Source organism: Thalassophryne amazonica, chromosome 1 (genome assembly GCF_902500255.1).
Source record: "Thalassophryne amazonica chromosome 1, fThaAma1.1, whole genome shotgun sequence".
In the NCBI taxonomy this organism is placed as follows: domain Eukaryota; kingdom Metazoa; phylum Chordata; class Actinopteri; order Batrachoidiformes; family Batrachoididae; genus Thalassophryne; species Thalassophryne amazonica.
In genome coordinates this window covers 85553498-85568078 of record NC_047103.1, presented here as the reverse complement: position 1 = coordinate 85568078, position 14581 = coordinate 85553498, and the positions used below count along the sequence as shown (strand labels likewise).

The 14581-nt window shown below is 46.7% G+C and overlaps 1 protein-coding gene across 1 annotated transcript in view; it reads left to right on the top strand.

Moving 5' to 3' along the window:
- kcnh2b (potassium voltage-gated channel, subfamily H (eag-related), member 2b) overlaps positions 1-14581 on the top strand; it is a 1340040-nt gene that overhangs the window by 1256470 nt on the left and 68989 nt on the right. The window contains exon 12 of the mRNA XM_034172191.1: positions 13067-13207. Within this exon, the coding sequence (XP_034028082.1) occupies positions 13067-13207 (141 nt within the window). The remainder of the gene's footprint in view (positions 1-13066; positions 13208-14581) is intronic.

Here is a 14581-nt window from a genome sequence, read left to right as displayed (position 1 = left end):
ATGACAACGTTGTATTGTTATTTCTGGAGCGGACAACACAACTTCATATCCAGTGCGTCTAGCTTGTGTTAAGACAAAACGTTGACTGGTTAGCAGGGCATGTAACTGATGCGACGTGTACAACGTTACTGCATGTCCCATGATTATGGATGATGCTTTTTGAAATGCAAAGGCAGCTGCTGCTAGACCCTGATAGCATGGTGGCAATCCTGTTTCAATGTTGTCAAGCTTTGTACTATAATAGGCCAATGGTTGTTTTCCTTCATTTGTTTCCTGCATTAGTACAGCACAAGCATAACCAGCTTTTTCAGTAACATACAAATGGAAAGGCTTCCCATAATCTGGGTTACCTAACGCGGGAGCAGATTGCATGTCTGTTTTTAGGGCCTCAAAAGCTCCCGTTGCCTGATCTGTCCAGACGAGGAGAGCTGCATTGCTTGTTTGCCCCACTGCTCTAATCATAGCACGCAACGGTGCAGTTTTTATAGCATAATCACAAATCCACGGCCGACTGTACCCTGCCATCCCAAGGAATGAAAGCATCTGTCCCACTGTTTGGGGTTTGGGAGCCTTGACTATAGCCTCCACTTGGCTTGGGGCTATACATCGCGTGGTCCCACACAACTGTCTTCCCAAGTATTCTACTTGTTGTTTGCAGAACTGCAATTTGTCCTTACTTACTTTATGACCTCCATCTGCCAATGCATGCAATACAATTAATGAATCTTTTTCACACTGTTCTTGAGTCTCTGATGCAATAAGGAGATCATCCATATATTGCACCAATGTACTGGGTATATCAAGGTGTTGTAAATCTTCAGCCAGGACTTTGTTAAAGATGGCTGGGGACAGGTTCAGTCCCTGAGGTAGCCGTGTATACGTTAGCTGTTGTCCCAGAAATGTGAATGCAAACAAATGTTGTGAGTCTGGGTGCACAGGCACACTGAAATAGGCTGAACACAGATCTATTACAGTGTACCATTTTGCTCCAGCAGGGATGCTTGATAGTATGGTATGCGGATCAGGTACTATAGGTGCATCCATTTCTATTATTGCATTGATAGGACGCAAATCATGTACCAGCCGATACTCTTTGGTATTGTTTTTAGGGATAGGATAGATAGGAGTATTGCATGGGCTTGCAGTTTTTATTAGAACTCCAGCTGCCATTAGTCCCTTAATTACTGGTTTTATGCCTTCAATAGCCTGAGGTTTTAATGGATACTGCCTTTGGTGAGGCAGTTTTGCTCCCGGTTTTACTTTTATTTTTACTGGTAAGGCTGTTTTTACTAGTCCTACATCCGTTTTGCTTTTGGACCACACCACTGGTGGTATTTGCTCTAACAATTTCTCTTGTTGGGCCGATAACACCATCTGTCCCTCTGGTCTAGGATTGAGCTCCACTTTTTGAGCTATAGCCTCATCATTTACTTTTAAATTAATTCGTATAAACTGCTGGTCTTTTGACAGATGTACTTGTGGACTTTCCATGTTTTGCCATTCTTCAACTTCTGAGGCTGTCTTTACCATTGGACCTAGGTCATGGGATTCGTACTTTTCTGAGACTAAAAGGGTCACATGAGGTGTGGCATTCGGCACTTGATACCATTGTTGTTCAGCTGAAGTTAGCTTGACAGAAGCTGCGGCCCCTTGGGGGCCTAAATAAATTTCTGTGGTGGTTATGTGAAACAGCCGTTGATTCATCAATGCATCCCAGCAGCATGCATAGTCAGTTTGTTCTTGTTTGGCGTCGAACATCAGGGTGACATGTAAAGGTAAACTAGGTGTACATACTGCTTCATAGTGTTGTTCTGCCCAGGGCTTACATTTTTCCCATTCCAGTTGGAGATTTGAATTTTCTGGTTGTAACTTCAGCCAGTATACCATGGGTTGCACAGGTCGGCCCTTGTTTTCCATGTCCATAAGCACCATAATGTTGGCGAGTGCTTCGTCAGGAAAGTGTATTTGCAGTCCTTGATGGGTACACACTATCTGGGTTTGTAGCTTACATAAAATGTCTCTTCCCAGCAAATTCACAGGTGTATTTTGTGAGTATAACAGGGGTGCTTCAATTGTTTTTCCTGCAATCGTTACAGGAAGTGGGCGTGTAAACGGTATTATTTGAGTCTTCCCAGAGAAGCCGATGGTCTTAATTACAGACCCAGAGAGGGGGAGATGAGCGCCCATTTTCCCTATGCAAGAGTATGTTGCCCCTGTATCCACCATGAAAGGGAAATCTCTGTTTTGTATATTAACAGTGACGGTTGGCTCTTCCTTAGGTATCATCGAAATAGCCAATGCCACCGTTTCCCCCTCTGTCTTCTCTAGGCCTCCCTATTGCCAATAGGCAGAGGGTCCAACCCAAGGTCGGGCCGGACAATTTCTCATTCGATGTCCAGGTTGTCCACAGCTCCAACACTCATTAGAGGGTTGATCCCCTATTGGGGGTGTTGGTCCCATAGGCGGTCCCGCTTGACTGTTCCTGGGAGCTGAGTTCTGGAATCTGCTTCCAAATGAAGGTTGGCGAGATCCTCTTCGCCACCCTCCTCTTTGACCTTGAAAGTTCCGTGACTCTCCTCTCCACCCATGACTGTAGGTGGGTCCATTTCCGGGTGTGCCAGTGCTATGGTAGTGATAGTGATGCTCCACTGGTGCTGAGACTTCTCCTGCAGCAGTGCTCCCTGCTGCTCCTTGGGGGCTCTGTGTGGCTGTTACCACAGGTGCCTGTATGGTGGCAGCAGTGTTTGCCGTAGGGCCTGTGCTTGCCGACTCAGAAGGAACAGGGGTCATCATTGGTGCCTGGGTCTTTGTTTTTTCTTTCTTGACTTTGGTTAGCTCTCCCAACTGCATCTGCACCAATTTTTTCGTCAGGGATTTTGCTGCATCTTCTTCTTTTTGTTTTTCTTTCTTGTAGATTTCAAGATGGTGACAAATATGCTCAGAGTATAAAGCCCAATTCATTTTTGATAGTCCCACGACTCCATCTAGGGCTTTCTGAACCTCATCTGGTAGAGCCTTTTTTACAGTTATTTTAAACAGGATTTCAGTTGCTGGAGAATGGTTCCATGCATTTCCTGTTTCCTCCGCCCATCTTTTCTGGAATCGGTGCAGGAACTTCTTTGGGCACTCTTCAGGTGTCCACTCCTCATCATCCAATTTAGAGGGATCCAAGACCTCAGGGTACTTTCTTCTCAGTCCTTCCCACATGGAGTTTCTATAGCGATTAAAGGGGACTTCATCATGTTGATTAGTGCCCATCATTTGTGTTAGTCCAACCTTTCCTGCTAATTCTTCAGTGTCATGTTTTCCCATGACATGCATTAGCAAGGCTTTTATGTCACCTAAAGACAAGGTTACCCCTGCAGTGCCTTCTTCTAAGGCAGTTATCCATCTCCCAGCTCCTTGGGTGATGTCTGGCAGTCTGTTGGCCAGCCCCACCATGTCTGTCCAGCTCCATGGGGTATACACATGATGACCATTTCTAACCACCAATGGGCATATGAGGTCTTCGTCCTCCTCTTCTTCTGTGCGGGCTCCATACTGTCTTCCAGATCGAGTGCGACTGACTGGTTCCAGGCAGTCCATCCAGTTGGTTATATTCTGTTCTAAAGCCGCTATGTCTTTGGCTACACATCGTTGCCTTTGCCTGAGTCGGGCCTCTTTTGCACTCTCAATGCTGATCTCACCAGAAATTTTTCGGGTGGGTGGCTGTATAATGTGATTCCCTTGATTGGGCGTCGATTGTTGTAATATTCTTCTTTCCTCGGCGTCCCTATGTCTTTGTATTCTTTCCTTCGCTAGCCGAAGTTGCTCAGCTAGTTCTTCATTATCTCTTCTGGCCAGATCCAGTGTGTCACAGAAGCTCTTGTGCCACTCTTCGGAGCCTCTATAGCCTGTGAAGGTCCAGTCAACTGACTTATGGTGGGAGGGGACGGTTTTCAGTGGACCTCGATGTGCAGGCGGAGCCTTCAGGTCTCTCTCTTTATCCTCGTCTGCCTCCGTGTCACTGTTATTTGTGGCCCCCCCTGCTGGTCGTGGTGAGCGACCACTTACTTTCGGACTTGGAGACCTTGTATGATCCATTTGACAGACTGAGGACCTGTCTCCTTGTGGCTCTCGAGCTTTTAGTGTCAGTGTGAATTTGCCCTCCACATCCATGCCTTGGTCCTCTTCACGAGTTCCTAATACAAATTGTCCTGCTGTCTTTCCCATATCATGTCGTTTATATGGGGGTGGCTCTGCTTCCCAGCTCGGTGCACTGGCTTTAGTCTCTTTGGATCTTTCCTCTGTCATTTTTTCTCTTTTCTGCTGTAGCCTCTGTGCTTCCTGCTTGAACAAGGCCAAAACTTCTTTTTCTTCAGTGCGTTTTTTGTTGTTTTTTACGTTCTTCTGCTGATCTTTAATTTCTTTTTTCTGTATTTCTACCGCAACTGCTTCACACATCACTGGATCAAATGATCCCTCCAAAGGCCATTGCCTGCCCCCATGTGACCTTTTGTGCCACTTTCTCATACATTGGTTGGCCTTAGTGCGTTTTCCTGGATATTTTCTTAGTACTAAGTCTAGCGGGGTACTTTCCCGACCTTGACCTTGAGAGTTACCCATGTAACCCTGACAAACGCTATGTGAGGTGTTTCTATGGTGTTCTGGTAGTCCCTCAGGGGCTGTCCTGATCCAGACCAATAACTTGCTGGCTGTAACACCTGTTTTGTATTTTAAACCCTTAAAAGGATTAAATTTCCAACTGCTATGCCCGTCTTCTTTTTCTTTAACTAAATATGAAAATTGACCTGTTTCCCACCGAACCTTCCTTGGGACCACAGTCAGAGTCAACCTAGGAAACAGTTCTTCACCTGGATCGGTTGGTAGTGTTACTAAATGATTTAATGGTATGCTAAGTTCTTTATTAGGGTCAGCACAAAGCAGCTCCAGCCACGGGGTTAAACCCTGATGCCACAGACGTCTTATCAGCAGCTCCCAATTAATTAGAGGGAATTGTTCTTTCTTTTGCTTCAGATTGATTACCTTAGTAATCTGCCATAATTTCTGATTGATCTCTTGTTCGTCCTGCCAATGTTCTGCTCCTACCCTGTCAAAATAGGTCCTTTCCAGCCAAATATGTGTCCTGATTCCCTGGGTTTCGATGTCTCCGTCAGTCAAGTAATGTTCTGGGAGTATTATTTCATCATCACTTAAGTCTCCCATCAATGACTGTCCCAAGCATTGATCAGTCTGTCAGCTTTTTCACTATAATCTAAGCTTTAACTCTTTTGATTTATAACCAACTTTATTTATTTAATCCTCTTACAACCCTAACACCTCCTAATGTCTTTGCTCCCGACTTTCTATTTTCCTTCTAATTTTTTTTTTAACTTTCTGCTTCTCGTCTTTTTCTGCTATGTTTGTTTATTAGTTTTCTCTCTTTGAAATAATATCTACCTTCTCTGTATTTACATAGCACTCTTCTCCTTTTTCTTCACTGTCTCTGTTTCACACTTTCCTCTCTGCCTGTCATGCACCTCCCAAGTCCTCCTGTTGGGTCTAAATACCTCCCCCTCGTACTCTTTCACATTAATCTTGTATGTCAGCCAGCCTGCAAGTTCTCACAGCTTTACACAGATTACTCTCCACTCTCCCACACACCAATCTTCAAAAGCTTTATACACAAAAATTATTAAAAACAACTTTCTATATATCTCTATCTAGACTTCTGCCACTTTTCACTCCGCGGCTTTAAACAACCTTTTTATTCACTTAACACCAATGTGTTCTGTTTAAGCATGTATCTCTTCTTCACGTTAGACAGCTTCTCCGGCGCTGTCAGCAACTTCATATATTATTATTATTTTTTTTTTTTTTTTTTTTACAAGCCCTCTTTGAGCATACAATATTTCATTTACTTCTACGCCTTACCGCGCCTCGCGTGCGTATCCTGTGCTTAATATATTATTTTCACAAGCTCCTTTCTGAGCATACAATATTTCATTTATTTCTACGCCTTACCGCGCCTCGTGTGCGTATCCTGTGCCTTTCTGCACTTTCTTCTACCTTTTTTCTTCACTTACTGAGCTCCTCATGAGCTTAATGTGCCTTTGCACTGAAAATATTCTCTTTTTCTTTTCTTATAAAAAAAAACTCATATTACTGTGTACTTAATTACTTATTCTTCTCCCACGCCCCACAAGCGTGTATCTGGTGCCTTACTGCACTATTTTCTGCTTCATTAATTCTCATGTATTCTGCACTAACTCTTCATTTATTTATTTATTTTTTTTTATAGTTTTTCTCTTTTCTTAAAAAATGACGTCCTTTATTGAGCTCTTTTACTTACTGTCAGCTGTGCCACTTTGCACTTTTAAATCTCTTTATCACGTACGGTATTTCTACTGCGCCCCCTCAGGCGCTTATCTTGTGCTTCCTCTGCACGTATTCTCTGTTAAACTCTTTTTCTCACTTATTTCACTTCAGTCTCTGTTAAACTCTTTAAATAACCTTGTATTACCTTGTATCTATTTGTCAGTATACTCCCCTAAATTAACCCCTACAGCGCATGCTATCAGCCGGCACGTTAGTAACAAATTTCAACACCAATTATTCTCCAAGCATCCAGGTTAGTTCTTCATGCACTCTTTCCGCACCAGAGTTCATGAACATTCCTGACCTTTCACTCACACAGACATTCTTTTTCCCGGGAACACACACACCTTCTGAGCATTTTATCTACAAGGCCTGATAATTTTCAATCTTATCTTTTTAGTCTCTTATCAATTTTCTTAGTCCAGGTTCTTTTGGGTAAGAGGCAATTAAAAAATATCACCTGTCAACTTGGGCGGAAATCCCGACTCACTCCTCCAGATCGTGCAGAAATTATAAAAGGTTTCTGCTTACCTTTTAGTCGTGATCACTGTTATTTACGGTCTGGAGGGATGAGCTGGACTGCCCCAGGCTGCCGGAATGCCCCTGGACCCTCCTGAAGCTGGCTCGCCAAGTTCTGTCGCGGCTCGTCTTTAGTCTTCTCAGGATGTCGTCTTTTAGATAACACAAACTAATTGCAAGTGATATGCTAGAAAATGACACAACACTTTAGAATAATTCAGCCTTAAGCAAGATAAAATGCACAGAGTTTTTAAGTTTATTTAAGCCTTCGACACAAAGCTTAGACAAACTGAGTCCTCTAGAGAGACTGAATATGACAACCGCGCTCGTCTATTTATTGGAGACCCGCGGGCATCGCTCCTCCTTCGACTTTTTTATTTATTTCATTCCCAAGACATGGTTTTCTATTGGAAGCGTCCTCTAGTGAACCCTAAGCAGGTGTTAGGCCATTATTTCAATGTGACAAACGCTCCCATTAAAACATGAAGGATTTACAACTGATTTTTTTAAAAGACCTTCAGCCACAGGTGCAGCTGGCCTGAGGCCCCCTCCGCACGTGGCCTCAGCCACACGTGCAGCTGGCCTGAGGCCCCTGCACGCGGCCTGCGGGAAAGCACCTAAAAGGCCTTGGAAAGCCCCTGACAGACTAAATGACTAATAGAGCCCTTTTTTTTGGGTTGAACACCTGCTAGTTCAACCAGAGGACATACAGTTCGGATCAGGACACTTGATAGTTCATCACAGTTCAAATATGGACCTAAAAATTCTTCTACAGATCACTGTAAATTCATCAGCATATTGAGTGAGAGGTGGAGGTGGCATTCCCACCGTTATTGTTACTGGGTGTACACACACCCACACTTGACTGTCTTTGTTCTTCGCCAGCAGTACCAGATCCGACAGTCGGGGACGGTGATCACCTGGGAATTCGGGACTTGGCGGCTCCAGTATTCACCAGGTTCGGTGGCGGCGGAAATCGTGTGGTTCCGGCTCTTCTCAGGACAGACTCTTCTATCCTCGAGCCTGCCCACACGTCACCTTTGTGGATTGACTGTAATCATATTCTGAGATTGTCTGTGTATTTGTTGTGCACATTCACAACATTAAATTGTTATATTTTGGCTCATCTATTGACCGTTCATTTGCGCCCCCTGTTGTGGGTCCGTGTCACTACACTTTCACAACAGGATATCTCGGCCATCGTCATGGATCCCGAGGGGCGTCATCCATCTGTTGGACAGCCAATGGAAGAGCAGGGGGCACAGGCATCTGCAGGAGGCGTGCTCGGTGAGTTGCAGCAATTCCTCACCGCCTTTACCGCTTGGCTGGATTTGATGTCCGAGCAAAACATCATCCTTAATCGCAGGATGGAGGCTCTCACCGCACAGGTGGAAGCGCGCGATCAGAGCGCTGCTGCGGCTCCTCCTCCTGCCGACCCGGTGCCGGGTATTAACATTCCACTGGTCGTTCAACAAACCCCCCCACCATCCCCTGAAGCATACATAAGTCCCCCTGAGCCATACGGGGGTTGTGTGGAGACGTGCGCGGACTTTCTGATGCAGTGTTCGCTCGTCTTTGCACAACGACCCGTGATGTACACGTCTGACGCCAGCAAGGTGGCTTATGTTATTGCTTTGCTTCGGGGTAAGGCACGCGCCTGGGCTACGGCGCTCTGGGAACAAAACTCACGGTTGTTATCAGCATACACTGGGTTTGTGGGGGAGTTCAGAACAGTGTTTGATCACCCTAACAGAGGAGAGGCCGCTTCAACAATGCTGCTGTCAATGCGACAGGGGCGTCGGTGCGCAGCCGAATATGCAGTCGACTTCCGCATCGCGGCTGCGAGGTCCGGCTGGAATAACATTGTGCTCCGCGCCGCCTTCATAAACGGACTGTCATTGGTCCTGAAGGAGCATCTGGTAGCTAAGGAGGAACCGCGGGATTTAGATGGGCTTATCAATCTCGTTATACGGTTAGACAATCGGTTGGAGGAACGCCGTCGGGAGCGAGGCGAAGGACGTGGCCGGATACGCGCCGTCCCTCTCCCTTCCGGGTTCGAAAAGGGGCCGCCCTCCCCACGCTCCACAGCCGCAGCGCTCTGTGGGGCAACAGCTCCCCCTGTTGACGTTGTTATGGAAACGCACAGGGCCAAAATGAGGAGGCTGGTCCGCGGGGAGTGTTTTCTCTGCAGCTCAAAGGAGCACATACAGAAAAACTGCCCCAAACGGCCACAACAACAACCGCCCTCAGAGACTGGGCTAAGGGGGGGTCAAAACATTCACGTGGGACACACACAGATTGCCACACGACTCCCAGTTACAATCCTGAGCGGGGATTTAACCCTTCAAGCCCCAGCACTGGTGGACACGGGGTCAGAAGGGAATTTGCTAGACAGCAGATGGGCAAGGGAGGTAGGGCTCCCTCTGGTGGCGCTTCCTTCGCCATTGCAGGTGCGGGCACTAGATGGCACCCTCCTCCCTTTAATCACACACAAGACACAACCAGTAACTCTGGTGGTGTCTGGAAACCATCGGGAGGAGATTGAGTTTTTTGTAACTCCTTCTACCTCCCGCGTGATTTTGGGCTTCCCATGGATGTTGAAGCACAATCCCCGGATTGATTGGCCGTCTGGGGTGGTGGTTCAGTGGAGCGAAACCTGCCATCGGGTGTGTTTAGGATCCTCGGTTCCTCCCGGTTTACAGGCTAAGGAGGAGGTCAAAGTCCCTCCCAATCTGACGGCAGTGCCGGTTGAGTACCACGATCTTGCTGACGTCTTCAGCAAGGATCTGGCACTCACCCTTCCCCCGCACCGTCCGTACGATTGTGCCATTGATTTGGTTCCAGGCGTTGAGTTCCCGTCCAGCAGGCTGTACAACCTCTCACGACCTGAGCGCGAATCAATGGAGACCTACATCCGGGACTCATTAGCTGCCGGGCTGATCCGGAACTCCACCTCCCTGATGGGGGCAGGTTTCTTTTTTGTGGGCAAGAAAGATGGCGGACTCCGTCCATGCATTGATTACAGGGGGCTGAATGAGATTACGGTTCGCAACCGATACCCGTTGCCATTGTTGGATTCCGTGTTCACCCCCCTGCATGGAGCCAAAATCTTTACTAAGCTGGATCTTAGAAATGCGTATCACCTGGTTCGGATCCGGAAGGGAGACGAATGGAAGACGGCATTTAACACCCCGTTAGGTCACTTTGAGTACCTGGTCATGCCGTTCGGCCTCACCAATGCCCCTGCGACGTTCCAAGCCTTGGTTAACGACGTCTTGCGGGACTTCCTGCACCGATTCGTCTTCATATATCTGGACGATATCCTCATCTTTTCTCCGGATCCTGAGACCCATGTCCAGCATGTACGTCAGGTCCTGCAGCGGTTGTTAGAGAACCGACTGTTTGTGAAGGGCGAGAAGTGCGAGTTTCACCGCACGTCTTTGTCCTTCCTGGGGTTTATCATCTCCTCTAACTCCGTCGCCCCTGATCCGGCCAAGGTTGCGGCGGTGAGAGATTGGCCCCAACCAACAAGCCGTAGGAAGCTGCAACAGTTCCTCGGCTTCGCTAATTTCTATAGGAGGTTCATTAAGGGCTACAGTCAGGTAGTTAGCCCACTGACAGCCCTGACCTCTCCAAAAGTCCCCTTCACCTGGTTGGATCGGTGCGAAGCCGCGTTCAAGGAGTTGAAACGACGGTTCTCTACTGCGCCAGTTTTGGTGCAGCCCGACCCTAGCCGCCAGTTTGTGGTTGAAGTGGACGCCTCTGACTCAGGAATAGGAGCCGTGCTATCCCAGAGCGGAGAGACTGATAAGGTTCTTCACCCGTGTGCCTACTTTTCACGCAGGATGACCTGAAAGAAACTATGACATCGGCAATCGAGAACTCCTTGCGGTGAAAGAGGCTCTTGAGGAGTGGAGACACCTGTTGGAGGGAGCGTCTGTGCTGTTCACGGTTTTCACTGACCATCGGAACCTGGAGTATATCAGGACCGCCAAGCGGCTGAACCCCAGGCAAGCCCGCTGGTCACTGTTCTTCGGGCATTTTGACTTCCGGATCACCTATCGCCCCGGGACCAAGAACCAGAGGTCGGATACCTTGTCCCGGGTACATGAAGAGGAGGTCAAAACTGCACTGTCGGATCCACCGGAGCCCATCCTGCCTGAGTCCACTATCGTGGCCACCCTCACCTGGGACGTGGAGAAGATCGTCCGGGAGGCCCTGGCACGAAGCACGGACCCGGGAACTGGACCAAAAGACAAGCTATACATCCCACCAGAGGCCAGGGCTGCAGTCTTTGACTTCTGTCACGGTTCCAAGCTCTCCTGTCATCCAGGGGTGCGAAGGACCATGGCAGTTGTCCGGCAGCGCTTCTGGTGGGCGTCTGTGGATCCACCCGGTGTTCCACGTCTCCAAACTCAAACCATACCACACCTCACCCCTCTGTGCTCCCGGTCCGGCGCCGCCTCCTGCCCGGATCATTGACGGGGAGCCGGCTTGGACAGTGCGCCGGCTCCTGGACGTCCGTCGAATGGGCCGGGGGTTCCAATATCTGGTGGACTGGGAGGGGTATGGACCCGAAGAATGCTCCTGGGTGAAGAGGAGCTTCATCCTGGATCCGGCCCTCCTGGCCGATTTCTACCGCCGACACCCCGATAAACCTGGTCGGGCGCCAGGAGGCGCCCGTTGAGGGGGGGGGTCCTGTTGTGTGGGCCGCCAGAAGAGGAGGTACTGCTGGCCCACCACCAGAGAGCGCCCTGCCTGAAGTGCGGGCTTCAGGCACGAGAGGGCGCTGCCGCCACGGACACAGCCGGGAGTGACAGCTGTTACTCATTATGTCCTGACAGCTGTCACTCATTCTTCATCATCCCACTCCATAAAACCCAGACGTCATCTCCACCTCATCGCCGAGATATCGTACTTCAATGGAGGTAATATTCTCAGCCATTTGTGTTTACTTATAAGCTGTATATTGTGAGTGTTTGCAGGAGTACCGGTCCCTCTTCCTGTGGAGGCTGAGTGAGTGCAGGACGGCACTCTTTTCCTCTGAGGGATCACTGTAAATTCATCAGCATATTGAGTGAGAGGTGGAGGTGGCATTCCCACCGTTATTGTTACTGGGTGTACACACACCCACACTTGACTGTCTTTGTTCTTCGCCAGCAGTACCAGATCCGACAGTCGGGGACGGTGATCACCTGGGAATTCGGGACTTGGTGGCTCCAGTATTCACCAGGTTCGGTGGCGGCGGAAATCGTGTGGTTCCGGCTCTTCTCAGGACAGACGTCTTCTATCCTCGAGCCTGCCCACACGTCACCTTTGTGGATTGACTGTAATCATATTCTGAGATTGTCTGTGTATTCGTTGTGCACCTTCACAACATTAAATTGTTATATTTTGGCTCATCTATTGACCGTTCATTTGCGCCCCCTGTTGTGGGTCCGTGTCACTACACTTTCACAACAGTTACATCACCTTTCCTTTTAACACTAATTGTTGAAGCTTTGTAGGGGGAATTCTTTCCCATTCTTGCTTGATGTTCAGTGTTGGTTTTCGGCCTTGCCGCTTACATGTTAGAAAGTTCTCCAGATTCTCTGAATCTTCTCATTATATTATGGACTGTAGATGATGGAATCCCAAAATTGCTTGCAATTGAACGTTGAGAAACATTGTTCTTAAACTGTTGGACTATTTTTTTCATGCAGTTGTCCACAAAGTGGTGATCCTCACCCCATCTTTGCTTGTGAACAGCTGAGCCTTTTGGGGATGCTCCTTTAATACCCAATCATGACACTCACCTGTTTCCAATTAACCTGTTCACCTGTGGAATGTTCCAAACAGGTGTTCTTTGAGTATTCACCAACTTTCCCAGTCTTTTGTTGCCCCTGTCCCAGGTTTTTTGAAACATTTTGCAGGCATCCATTTAAAAATGAGCAAATATTTGCACAAAAACAAAAAAAAGTCTATCAGTTTGAATATTAAAATATCTTGTCTTTGTGGTGTATTCAATTGAATATCAGTTGAAGATGATTTGCAAACCATTGTATTCTGTTTTTATTTACATTTCACATAATGCCCCAACTTCATTGGAATTGGGATTGTATTTTAGTACTTAAAAATACAAATAAAGGCTAACTTTATTCACACGGGATCCTTTAAATATTGGAGTAACTTCTGTAAATCTCCTTCCCAGGCTCAGGACCCTCCATCAAAGACAAGTATGTAACAGCTCTATACTTCACCTTCAGCAGTCTGACCAGTGTGGGATTTGGAAATGTGTCCCCCAACACCAACTCTGAGAAGATCTTCTCCATATGTGTCATGCTGATAGGATGTAAGTGTTTATGCAATGACAAAATGAAACGGTTACTAAAGTTGTCGGTTACATTCAAGTCTACTGAATTATATTTTAGATGCAAACACCAATTAATCAGTTAGGACAAAGTGATACTGACATCTGAGCAGTATTATGAATGCTTGATTTAACAGACAATTTATTTTCCTCGAGTCAGGTCGAGGGTTAATGGCATCCTGTTGAAAATGAATTAACCACCAGTCATCACTCATGTAGCACTCATCAAAAAGTAGACAAAATTTAACTTATTATTTGGAACAGTAAAGACATTCCAGGTGATCATCCGCACAAGCCAAATCAGGGTAGGACGTGGGTTCCAATGTGAAGTGTATGGCCACCCTCCAGAGGAACGATACAACCCCTGGCAAGAATTATGGAATCACCGGCCTCAGAGGATTTTCATTCAGTTGTTTAATTTTGTAGAAGAAAAGCAGATCACAGACATGACACAAAACTAAAGTCATTTCAAATGGCAACTTTCTGGCTTTAAGAAACACTATAAGAAATCAGGAAAAACAATTGTGGCAGTCAGTAATGGTTACTTTTTTAGACCAAGCAGAGGGAAAAAATATGGAATCACTCAATTCTGAGGAAAAAATTATGGAATCATGAAAAACAAAAGAACGCTCCAACACATCACTAGTATTTTGTTGCACCACCTCTGGCTTTTATAAGAGCTTGCAGTCTCTGAGGCATGGACTTAATGAGTGACAAACAGTACTCTTCATCAATCTGGCTCCAACTTTCTCTGATTGCTGTTGCCAGATCAGCTTTGCAGGTTGGAGCCTTGTCATGGACCATTTTCTTCAACTTCCACCAAAGATTTTCAATTGGATTAAGATCCGGACTGTTTGCAGGGCATGACATTGACCCTATGTGTCTTTTTGCAAGGAATGTTTTCACAGTTTTTTCTCTATGGCAAGATGCATTATCATCTTGAAAAATAATTTCATCATCCCCAAGCATCCTTTCAACTGATGGGATACGAAAAGTGTCCAAAATATCAACGTAAACCTGTGCATTTATTGATGATGTAATGACAGCCATCTCCCCAGTGCCTTTACCTGATATGCAGCCCCATATCATCAATGACTGGGGAAATTTACATGTTCTCTTCAGGCAGTCATCTTTATAAATCTCATTGGAACGGCACCAAACAAAAGTTCCAGCATCATCACCTTGCCCAATGCAGATTCGAGATTCATCACTGAATATGACTTTCATCCAGTCATCCACAGTCCACGATTGCTTTTCCTTAGCCCATTGTAACCTTGTTTTTTTCTGTTTAGGTGTTAATGATGGCTTTCGTTTAGCTTTTCTGTATGTAAATCCCATTTCCTTTAGGTGGTTTCT